At 35.9% G+C, this 12,870-nt stretch overlaps 1 protein-coding gene across 11 annotated transcripts in view; it reads right to left on the bottom strand.

The window, feature by feature from the left end:
* Positions 1 to 313: 313 nt before the first annotated feature.
* The window catches only part of ROBO2 (roundabout guidance receptor 2), a 1,105,399-nt gene continuing 1,092,842 nt past the window's right edge, over positions 314 to 12,870 (bottom strand). For 7 of the 11 annotated variants that reach the window (XM_026845322.1, XM_026845314.1, XM_026845348.1 and 4 more), the window contains 3 exons: positions 9,831 to 10,091; positions 5,210 to 5,410; positions 314 to 4,179 (listed from right to left, as the gene is read on the bottom strand). In XM_026845322.1, coding sequence (XP_026701123.1) covers positions 4,178 to 4,179; positions 5,210 to 5,410; positions 9,831 to 10,091 — 464 coding nt within the window. In that variant the 3' untranslated portion in view covers positions 314 to 4,177. The remainder of the gene's footprint in view (positions 4,180 to 5,209; positions 5,411 to 9,830; positions 10,092 to 12,870) is intronic. The other 4 variants (XM_026845365.1, XM_026845380.1, XM_026845338.1 and 1 more) reach the window with 3 other exon arrangements.

Below are 12,870 nucleotides of genomic sequence, written 5' to 3'. Positions count from 1 at the left end.
TGTCTGATTCTAAGGCAGTGTATGTTCCTTTTTTTAGTATTACTCTTTGCCATCTTTCCTGCTATTTGAATGTACCTCCTAAATGAATTGTCCATTGCCCACATGGTTTTCAAAAATAATTTATTTTTAGCTAATGTGTTCCAGATAGATGGAACACAAAACACGTTAAAAAAATAAAAATGAAATTAAAAAATCCTCCCCTCAGCAAACAAATTCCCCACAATCTTTACAAAAGAAGGCCAACTTTTTCCCTTCTAGTCTCCCTGCTAAATTTCTACAAGGCCATTAATCATAAAAAAACCCAAATTGCATAAATCGTAGAAAAGCCAAAGGAGCTGCCTGTATTTATTTATTTTTTTTTTAAAAAAGTTCCTGCCAGAATCTCCCCCAACCCAATTACCTTTCCTCTGTCAGTTGTGAGGACTCTTTCTCAGCCTTAGTACATGCCTTTTCTCCTGGCTGGCAATGCATGGGCTGAGGCAAGCATAAACCAGCATATCATTATTTCAAACAGTCATGTCTTCCTTTTGAACTCTGTATAGTTAAATCCATATACTTGAAACACTCCATGCTCCGTTTCTTTTGAACTTTTCCCAGGAACAGCATTTCTGTTGTATTTCAGGTGACAACCAAAAGTTATTCAAAAGGGTTACTGACTTGGATAAGGACTTGAGAAATAACAAATAACAAAAAAGAAATGCCTGTTGTTTGCATCACTGAAATGGCTGACCATACAGAAATACACCACTGAAGCACATGTAACAATTTATTATTTGGTCCTTCAGCCCTCCTGCATTTATAATTGAGCATATATTCAATGCAAATATTGAGAAAAATTGACCTAGCATCTATCTGTATGTTCTGGGGATATTCTGTACTGGGTTGGCAGTAGCTCCACCAGTACAAAACCCCAAGTCCAAGGGTTCAGACCCACTGAACACAGGTTTTACACGTCCACTACCTGACAGGCTTTAAGCAAAGTAAGCTGTGCACTTGCAGTCCTTACTGTACATTGAGATAGTCTGTCTACAAATGGAGGACGTATCACTAGAATAGCTGTATCAGTGTAATTACATTGGTACAACTATTCCCAATATAGACAGGACCTTAAACAGAAATCCCTGTGACAGGCAATGTTTACCACTGGCCTATTTAAAAGACAGCTCTTAGCTTAGTTCAAAAACCAGCATATAAAATGTTCCTTGTTACCTGTAAGTGGACAGTGATGATTATAGCTCAGTCTATGTTATTATTGCCTGATTTTCCCAGTTTGGGTTTCCACATATTGACTCCTTACTCAAGGTCTTTTAACATAGATTTGAAATGTGAATATGTTTTATTTTTTTCCCCAGTAAATATACAATACACACTTCAACAGTACTATTAACCAACTTTTTATGCCAATTAAACTTTGCTGCACTAACACCAATGAAACACATTAAGAGGTCATACTTTTTCGTGAACAAACTGTAGCCAATAAACAGTTTTTTAAAAAAACAAATTAAAAAGCAATTCTAAGTGCTGCCACAACATCCCTTTTCTTTAAACACATTATTCACAATAAATGTTTTAAATTTTTTTTAAAAAAAGAAGAATACTTCTTTTAAAATAGTAAATTAAATGGCATTTTAAAAAATATGTACTGTGGTTCATTGGAAGTACACTGTATAGAAAAGAGAGAGAGAAAACAAAAGAAGAGACATCACCTGTAGGATAATGGAGACACTTTGCGATACACAACAACACCTTATGTAATATTGTAAGCAAATTATTAATGAACAAAAATGTACAGAAGCAGATGATCAAGTTAGTGAATATCATGGTACTGCACAGCTTTAATACTGACACACATTTACTTTCCAGTGGAAGAGATAAAACACGTATTTGAAAGTAATTGGGATGATTTTGTCAACACCTAATGATACTGAATTTTGAATAGAATATAGTGAGTAAGGTGTTCCACCAAAGCTCAGCACAAGCTTTGAATTAAAAGGAAAACAAATCTAAGGGCAACTGAGTTAAACATTTTCCAGAGAATTAAATTTGAATTGTACCCTGAATAGTCTTCTCTTCATATGATAATACCAAAATAAAAACCATACATATGTAAATATGATGCCTTTATCTTGCTTGAACATTTCTGCACATTTTAAAGTAATGGTTTTAACTATAATGGCTTAACAAGCAGGAAAATTACATATATTTGTTGGTCACATATATAAATAAATGCATACATTTTTTTCTCAACTTTTTTTGGTTTTTAACCTGCTAAATAACAGTCTTGACCTTAAGGAAGTTAACTAGCATTTTTTTAATATTCAATAGTGCTGAGTTATAGTTGATGGCTGTAGTGTTTTATCTTATCATGGAACAAGTTAATGAAATGAAAAGCAACACATATTTAGCATTGTAATTTAATTTTCTAAAATTCTGCCATTACTAAGAGTGTTCTTAATACTGGTGAGCTCCAAGGCAATATATAAAACAACATAGACTGGTTATACGAAAAGGGTATTCAAATGGAAAGTTGTATTCATGGTCAGATAACTAACAGAAACAAGCTGTAGGATGCAATATTTAAATTAAGCACCAAATGCATGGGCTATACACATACAATATTCTAAGAAAAGTTTGACAATTTACTTTGAGATTTGAGAGGTACAGAAGATTTGGACAAAGTCATGAAAATTAATGAAGAGACAGGATGCTGTCATTAATGTCCACTTACAGAGTCTGGTTTATTCAAAAAGTGTATAAACATGCGTTATTTCCTCATCATAGCAGGGCTTGAAGCCACCCACTAAAACATAGGTCAAAGATTTTCTTTGCTTATATCCAACTTTTTGGATGTACTGTATTGCCAGAAATGTACCTAATGCAAGCCGAAAATAATTTGACCATTGCTTTCCTTCCAAACACTAAACATTTTACTACAAATTTAGTGGATCCAGCTTCAGCTCTCACACACTTCAGGTAACAGAACACAAAGGTTTGTTTAGACTGCATCAAAACAATTAATGTCATGAATTTCAGTGGTGCAGCTCTATCCTCTATTATACTGTACACGTATTGGAAAAATGAAATAAGATACTCTGACATTTCAATTTTTTGGAAGCAGCCTGAATATGCCTTAATAATAAATTGCATCCTTGACTACTTACTAGGTATTCCTTGAGTTTATATTGTTAGTTTCTCCTGGGAAATCTCTGTCTTATATTTTGGGTCGGAGAAATTAATGGTAATAATTCTTTTAAAACTGCAATATAAAAACAGCTTTAGTGAAACACCTTAAATTCTTTTGTTTGTAGCAAGGTTTGTTTTTCTTACCCTTTACTTAAGTGGCATGGGATGGCTAAAAACAGATACTAAGGGCATCATTCTAGTGAAAGGGTCTAGGCCATCTCATGCTACCTTTAATTTTCATATTCACTCTTTAATTTCACACTTCCAACTTCTGACCCCTTCTTAAATAGGAAGAGCAACTATGTTGCTTGCCTTTAAAAGATTTAAATCTGTCTCTAATGTCTTCACTGACATCAGTTTTGCCTGTCACTTTCTTATTTCTACACCCCAATGGAAAACCACCTAACATACTCCTTTACATCCAGCATTACCCAAAGTAGCTTACAGTACGTAAACCTTCTTCACACATTCAGTCTCTTTTTTCTTCATGTCATGAGGAGTAGAGTTTTGTGCTTATCATCAAATAAAATTGCAGTGCAAACTTTAAACATAAAAGTTACACAATTAAAAGTTAATATATGGCACCACAGCCTATTAATTCACATATAGTACAACAGACCAATAAAAACAGACATGAATATGAACATAGCTAAAAAGAAGGTGAGCTTGCATAGCAATGCAACAAAAGAAATTATATACACAAGGAAATCCTTTTCATCCTGTAGGGTGGTGTTTTTTGTTTTTTTTTTTTTTTTTCTTTCTTTTTTATATACTCCTGACAAGGAATAGTTTAAGGTGGATGGTGTATTAAAGAGAAGAACACAAGTAAAGTATCTGTGGGATATGTGTGGCTGTGTGTCTTTACATTGCATTTACAGTTCTTTTAATAGTACATAAATAAAGAAAATGTTCATTGCACTGTTTAGTGTCATCACTTCCATGAGTTCAGACCTGATGATCCATCAGAGCAGCTTGCAATGTGTCTTCTCAACTACTCTATAGAGAGAAACAAAGAGAGAGAAAGAGGTTGTAATAAGGAGGAAAAAACCACAAAACAAAGCCTATGGCAATATTACTGCAGCATGGGATGAATATTCAATAGGTTGGGAGAAGAGAGTTAATTGCTTCCAAGATGAAAAGCAATGAATGCTAAAATTCAGCACTTACCAACACCATATCTGAGACAGCACATTTCAGGGTTTGTGGATCACCATTAGCTCTCTTACAAACTACTGGGTGGTAACTGTCAGGAGGTGCTGAGGGTTTGACTGCAGCAAATAGGAGGCAGACATGCCAGTAGCTACATTGCTTTTACTAGTAAACTTTCCGGTATGCTTGAGCTGCAGTGTTGGTGTACTACTTCAGACAATAGAGTCAAACCTTTTGGCATCTGTTATTACCATCACGTACACAGCATTAACCTGTTTTTATACAAGGTTTAAGAGATATTGAGGGGTAATACAAAAAGTCTTGAAAATAATTCCCCTGGCCTGTGAAGTTGAGTAAAGAGTTGAGTGAAAAACTGTGCTACACAGTCAAAAAAATAGAACCTCCATCTAAGGTCAAAAAGAGCAGAATACTGCTCACCAAGAAACAGAAAGTTAAGGAAAAGGCATCACAAGCTTGCCAACATGCCCAAAAAATTCAGCACCCTTTTCATCCACTCCTCAGAGAAAAACTGCCAAGAGCATTTCCAAGACAAACACACTACACTTTGCCAAGAAAATTCTAAATTAGTAGAATTTCTTTTCAATTTCCACAGTGTTTCACTAGCATTACACGTTGAAAGATGTACTATGTAGATAGTCTTGGCATGGCTTACACAGATATGAACTGGTCCAAACCAAAGAACAGAGGAACTTAATTTGTTTGTCATTACAGGCAAAATACCTCAGATGGCAAAAAGATCTGGGTAAAATTTAATCTGATTATCACATTCTCTCTGATATTCCTCCTCTATTCAAAATAGATTTATAATTTTTCTCTGTCTATTTGAGAATTTGACTGTAGCTAGAGATAAACTTACATAATTCACCAGTAAACTGTCCTTGACTGTTTGATCCCACATAGCCTACATCGAGAAGGTCACTGGCATTGCGTTGGTGACCTCCCCGCAAGACTTCACCTTTTCTAGGTCCGGTCGATCCTTTAGAAGAAGCTGTTCCTGAAGAGCTGTGGCCGCCAGGGGATGGGAAGTTGGGTTTACTATATGGTACGAGTGCCTCTTCTAGAACAGCAAAACAAAACAAAACCCAAGTAAATTCCTATAAATACCAATAAACAAGCTACTCTTACATGGACATCGTATTCATTCCTGCCCTCAGATATCTGTCTTTTGTCTTTCTTTATAGCATGGCAATTTTACTTAAGAAAATACACAGCTCAGTGTTGTATCCCACACACAAAGAACCAGGCATGAATTTAATCTTGCTTTCATGTAAACTCAGCGGTTAGTTTATATTAATTATAAAAGTCTAGATTTTTTATGAATAGATCATGAATCAAAGATACTTTAATAAAAATAGATGCACATAAAATTTCCAAACAATGCAGCTATGATTAGATTTTTGTTTCAAGTCTACATGAATGCTCTTTTTCCTTTTCTTTAGCTTAAATTATGGTAACATTACCTCAATCAATTTAGATAAAGAACTACAATATCAGCTAATTTAATTAGCTTCCAGCAGCTCAGTAATTTCTAACGATGCAAAGTATACTGAAGATTTTTTTAACTGGTTGTGAATTACCTTGGAAAATATTATATGCTACATAGTATTAGTAGTTGTAATATTTGGAGTGAGTAAATCTTCCTGCATCTTGTTTCATGTTCCATTATGAGCAAAAGGCTTACTTTTGCTCACTTGGCTTCTTCCTCTCTGAACTGCTTGCAAGAGCAGGATTAATACCAATAAAGCATAGGGCTGTATGTCTTCATATAGCATGAAGTAAAACAAGACATCACATCTGATTAGAGTTTCCAGGAGATATTGTTGTAATAATCCTAACCTAAGAAGCAAAACAGTAGTACTGATTTAACACTAATAGAAGCACTATTTTATTTCTTTGCTGTGTATGATCCACTTTTGCCATCTCAGAACCCTGCTAAATATCGTTTGATTCAAGAAAGTGTATGAGTATATATGCTTAACCTCAAACACAGGGATTGCCCCTTCTGAAATCAGTGGGATATCTCGTGCTTGAATCTTACATTTTTTAAAGTGAATCTGAGATGAAAGGCATTTCTTTATTTAGTTTTTCCTGTTGTCTTCACTCTTAAACAACCTCAAGAGGAGAAACAGACTTTCTTTGACAGAGGGCAGGAACACAGAAGGATAAGTAGGTGGGGATGGTTGGAAAGGAGATAAAAATGCTTTTATTCACAATCCTGAAGTCTGTGCAAAGGCTGCAGCAGAGGCACAATTAACTCAGGGAAATGCTAAATGAGAACAAATTTGTAGAAGAAACCCAGGATTTCATTCTTTGTGCCTACTGCCACAAGTGAGTAGGACATGGGAATTCCCCCTGTGATCTGCTATTGAACAGAACCCATTTGTAAGGTAAATCTGTTGCAGAAGAGGGCAGGCAGATGACTTTTTTTCTCTGTCAAAGTATCTCCCTCTGGCCCTGCCCAAGGGACCAGAATATTTGCGCTGCAGGATGTAAGGGCATTATCAGTGTTTTGTGCCATAACCATGTGCTGTCCTTACCGAAATAAAAAGAAATGCTTAAAAGACATAGTAAAATGGCATTTATTAGCCATAGCCTCCTAAATTATGTTACTTGTTCTTTATATATCAAGCCCTAACAATAGAATCAGATGCAAACCTGGTTTCCAAAGGCTGGCTAAAATATGGAACAGCTTGCATTAAGGCAGCAATAAAGTAAGCAGCATAAATCAGTTCAGCAGAAAGCTGGATACATTTTTAAAGGATGGATAGAAAAGTCACTAGCATTGCAAAAGAGTTTGAAGATGACATATATGGTCAATTGATTTGTTTTTCTAGTTTGCGGACTCAGGATAAGGCCTCCTTCGGGTTCAATGAAATATTGAGAAAAAACGACCATGAATAAATATAAAGTGCATTATCATTATAGAGCATATGGTGTGTTAAATTATCTGTTGTGCCCTCAGAAATAAATACAATCCATAAAATAAGCAATTGTGACATAAAATACAGGCTAAGTTTTTTCACAACATTCTAGCACATGAAAGGTAGTTGTCTCAAGTCCTCAGGATGGGTTTACATTTATCAAACCACTACCTCATGCCCCATGTGTGCAAAGAATATGGGGAGGCTTTACTGATGACTTTCTCTTTGAAATACTGAGCCTTTAATTTGAAGATATAATTCTAGCCCCTGTGAAGTCAGGATATATGTGTGTAATGATGATTCTATACCCTGTAAGATAACCAAAAGACTGATTATCAAAACTACTGTAACTTGATCTAGCACTACTTTCTTTAGAGGAATAGCTGAGAATGTCCTATTTGATATGCTGTAACTGCAGTTCTACAACAAAGTTATTGGCGGGAACTCAGTGATCTTGTTTATACTGAAAGCAGCCAGTGGAAACATAGTTCCCAGAATTAGGTATTTCTATTGTATTCAACTTCAAACCAAAGCTCCTGCTTTCAAAATTTCACTTACAGCTTCATAATAACTGAATGAAGTCCCCTAAGCTGCAAAATAGCTATTTTCTGGAAGCTGATAGCTAATAATAACTCTTTTTGGAAATATATTGAAAACTGGGACAGGATAGCTTTCCAGAGATCTTTGTTATGAATAAAGGAAAAGGGAAGAAGCACAATTAATATTATTAAAACCCCAAAGTTTAGTAACAAACAAGCATCACACATAAGAGTATCCTTTTTAAAATCTACCAGAGAAAAGAATACAGAGCAAGAAAGCTGTAGTGCAAGAAGCTGGGATAAGAAGACAGACAGACAGATAGGAAGCTCTGGCCCACCTTGTGCACAAACTTTATGAATCCCTCCCACAGGAATCCTCTGTCATGCATAAAGGATATGAAATTGCCCTGGTCATCCTGAATTTGATAAGAACAAGACACCTGTAACCGTTCCATCCTTAAATGCAGTGTTCATGTAGGACACTAGAAGTGTCAAGATCAAGTTCTTTTTCTTTAAGGACAGATAAAAACAAGTCCTGCAGGAGGAGAATTTTAGTACTGTATACTCTCTATATCACAGAATAACTTGATAACTTCTATTTGTACATTTACAAAGCAGAGGAAAAGTAGGAGAGTTCTGATATTCAGGTCACAGAAGCATCTTTAAAATAATTTACAAAGAAATGAGATGTTTAAAGTATATTTGGGCTATTTTCTGTGTGTTTGTACATCTTGCACATTGTAAGCAAATCTGCCATTTCACCAAGTAGCATGATTTTTGCACACTATTTTTAAACTGCAACTTCACATCATCATCTTACAACACGAACACTCCCTTGTTTATGCAGCTGAAAGATTAGGGGGTTTAATGGTACCATTATTGTTATATTTTAAAATATGGATTGTATTTGAAATATTTACATTTTAAATAGGAGTCGCATTATTCCTAGGATGACTTTATTGAATAAATCCTGCCTCCAAGACACATTTGCCTGCATACTCTTTTTTTTTTTTCTTTTTTCAAATGTCATTGGTATTAGTGTGCTAGATTAACAAGGAGCATTAATAGTAGAATAAAATCAAGAAAAAGATGGGTAATAGTAGTACCTCTGGTGTTACTGTGGGAGCTACATACATACTTGAAGAAATAATGTAGCCCTACAGAAAGCTCCAGGTACAGTATAATTTTTTTTTTTTTTTAATCTTCTTAATTGTCCTCTTGTACCACTCTAATCAGCACTGGGATAACATGTGATTAGTGGGTTAAAGAAAATACCCTGGTATGAGGAGAAAAGCTGAAACAGCAGCTTTTACTTGAGGTCAGGCCGACAGAAGGAATCTCTGAATACTGTAGAACTACAACTCCAGCTCAGCAATGCCTCCTGCACACATTTTTACAGACTTGAAATCCATTTAGGAGATAAAGTCAGCACTCGGCAATGAGCAGATGCTGCATAAAGGTGAAAACCTGCACCGTCATCTTGCTGGGCCTAAGAGATGAATGTTACTTTGTCATATCCTTGAATAAGGAGAAGACTGTTTTAAATACAGCTGGAAGGAATGTCAGTAGCTCAGAAGGATCAGCCTTCTTGCAGAGAGGCAAAACCAACTGCTGACAATGTAGAAGCAGGTTGAAAGAACTAGAAAATATGGGCCCTTATGTATAAATAAATACATACGAATAGGAAGTACTCTAAAAATCTGTCGCTCCTCCCGACTGCCTGAAACTGTTCCTGTTTGTCCACTGCTATGCTTGACAACATTATTAATTGCCAAAAACACTGTAAAGAATGCACGGAGTTGGGTGTTAATGAGATTTCATTGCTGCAGGAGGGAAAATACTTGAATCACAAGCTCTCACTTCACTTTGCCTTTTCTTATTTTCCAGCCAGAGCCTCACCAGTACTGGCACAGAGGGCTGTAAGGTGATCCTAGGCTCCTGCTAGATACAGAAACCCTCAGCTGAGAAGTGTCAAGAAGCCGTCTGCGTTGCCTCGGCTGGTGCAGCACACACACACCTGATCCGAAGGCTTGTTTGTGTTGGACTTTCCTGAAATCCTCTTGGCGGTCTGTCGAGCTTATCCACTCCTGGGTTTGCCGCTGCCACTCTAGTGATGTTCTAGCTTGCCGGTCCAGGGAGCTCTTTGTTTCATCTACGTTGGGTGCATGCTGCCTCTCAAGAGAGCTTCCTTTCCTCTCTGCTGAGCCTCCGCGCTGGCCGGGGACTATTTGCTGCCTTAAACCCTGACCAGGGGGCGGGTCGGGTGGTGGTGGAAGATCTAAAAAATGTGAATAAGATTTAGATGAACTAATTTTTTAATTGAAACAGAAGGTCTATTTGATGCTGAAAAGTCCCTTGCAAATTGCACGAATCACTTCACTTGCTGATTTTAAAAGGAGGAAATTTTAGTTAATCAGAAAAGTCTTTTTAACTTCCGTTAGCTCGTTAGCTTTTTATTCAGGTTACTGTGTTGCTAGCTCTTTCTAACTTCCATAAAAATCAATAGACTGAGTCCTGACTTAGATTTTTAAGGATGGGATTTATTTTCTGTGGAATATACTTCAGCTGGCCCTTTCAGTAACAGCAAGCAATTAAGAAAGGCTATGAAAAACTGATCTGTGTCAATGGACAATTTTCCCCCATCATACTGGAACTTGCTTCACCACGCCTATTTTTGGACTTCACTTTCAGCTTGAGGTTTAAACTCTAAATATAAACATACATCTTTATCAAAATTAATAAATTCCACAAAAATTTGGGGAAAAATTATTCACAAAACCTACTGTGATTGAAAAAGCATCAACACATCTGTGAAAAATGCACGTTTAAATGGAATCACCAAACAACAGGTGAGCATTTTATTCAAGCACTATTTGAAAGTTCAGACAAGAGCTAGAGTCTTCACAGACAAGAGGATGGCCACTCTTAAGTTTAGCAGTCTAGCAAATATAACTAATCAAAACAAAATTTCAGCCGAACACTGAAAGACACTTGCCTGGTCTCTAACAACTTCTATCCTTTTCAAGTTTATCACTTGGACTACTAAAATGCTTGTAGAATTGAAGATCAAGCTTGTGATCACATTTGTGGAGGCAAAAGTATATTTTGTTCATCTTTGACCAAAGGTAATTACAGAATCTGAATAGTTACAATTCTAAATGCAAGATTTTCATGTAAATGATATGATAGACATATAATAGTCCAGAAAAGTCCTCAGTTTATTTAAAAAAAAAAATCAAAAAAAATCAGAATCCGGAAGCATCTTTAGTATTGTAATGAAAACTTTCCCATATCAGGTATCCATTTTATGTGTAAAACACTTGTTGATAATTCTGGTTTTGGGCAACACATAACCCAAATAAATCTGTGCACCCCACTAACTTCACTAAACCTATGTTAGTTTACACTAGATATGGATCTGTCCCGCATTCTAGTCTTTCCTATCCTACAGTGTTGTGAAGATTTATCAAGGAAGAGAACTTGGCTCAATAAGAGGCATGGAAAAGTAAATCTTTGTTTTGTCTGCAGGAAAGTCTGATGTCTAAAACTCTAGTGATATTGAAATTCATGTTATAAATTGCTGAGGAGGCCTTTAGAGGGAATTTTATTTGAAGTCTGTAATCCAGCCTTATATAATGCTACACAGACTTTTCTTCATGTTCTTGCTGTATAGAGGTGATGTTCATACCTCATATATAGGGTAGAAGCTTTCAAATTTACCAAGATGTCATTCCAGTCACCATTGTCTCTTACAGATAAATTAGGACATATGGTTTATTTGTGTCTAAAAGGGAATGAAGTTTTGTCTGATGTTGCTCCCGTACCTTTGTCCACAGCTGAAGTGCTGTACCACAGATTAAGTTATCTATTTTCTGGCTAGAACAGCCTTACAATAATCTGTCAGTGAGCTTGGTGCATGCTTTATGTTCAGCACTAGTTTATTTGAGAAATTTTTAGTTATGCATATAGATGTGACCTTTCATGACAATGAACTATACTTGAGTTACTGTAGGTGGAAACAGGAGGGTATGGGAGCTTGCCAATGTTAAAATTGCTTTATAGTGTTGGCTTCCAAAATGGCATTTCTTATAATTGATTTTATTGCAATCATAACCAGTTAATGTACAGAACCACAACACTGGCATCTGCTTATGCAATCTGAAATGGAGATTACTGAAACTGTGATTTATAAGCACTTTATGGAAATGCATTGAATCCAATAAACACAGTCATAACATGACATCTGACAATACAATTTTCCGAGATAAAATATTTATTGTTCCATTTAAACAAAATTTTTAAGTATCATAGCAAAATAAAAATTTAAATTATTGCAGTATTCTTAATGTATAATACTACCCTTCTTCAGAAACTGCTGTCTAATAGTTGTTATTAATTAGATACTGAGGAAGAAAGAAGATGTGTACTTAAACCATACTCCATGTTCTAGAGCTAGCTGCAACACCTGGAATTATTGTAGACTCATGCTACTAATCTACCATTATTCTTGCTTTTATCCACCCACAAAATGGGCATAACGACTGCCTTACGCATAGAAGTGAAATGAAAAACCACATTTGCAAAGTTCTTTAGGTGTCTTAGACCTGTGGGTGAGTTGAAATTAAAAATAAAATTTATCTTCTAATGAAGCTTCACACAATTCTACAAGAATTACAAGTAGTATGTAATTAATGTAGGCTGGCTCCAGCCTGAGTACAGACTTACTGAGCTGTGCTGGAAATGTCTGAGATCTGTAAGAATGGTTACTAATTCTAGCCAACCATCTCCTGACTAAACCATTTACTTTTTCACCTTCTTATGCAGGTTGATTGTCACAGTAACACCTACCTTTCCTTTCTAATAAAAGAAGCTAGGAGAACGTTCCATTTGTAAATGTGACTTTTTATTTGTTCTACAACTTAAATCCTGCAGTGTAAATCTTCTGCCTTAGGTAAATTACTAGATATGCTCTGTTATCTTGCCTGAGCATATATAAAGAACCCTTGTATGTGGAGTCCTGAGTTACTTCCTCCAGTGCCACAGAGGAGCCCCGCCCT

This window comes from Athene cunicularia (assembly GCF_003259725.1).
Source record: "Athene cunicularia isolate RWA chromosome 1 unlocalized genomic scaffold, athCun1 chr1_part1, whole genome shotgun sequence".
NCBI classification, from domain to species: Eukaryota; Metazoa; Chordata; class Aves; order Strigiformes; family Strigidae; genus Athene; species Athene cunicularia.
The sequence above is the reverse complement of the archived record's forward strand: the minus strand, read 5'-3'. Positions and strand labels throughout refer to the sequence as shown.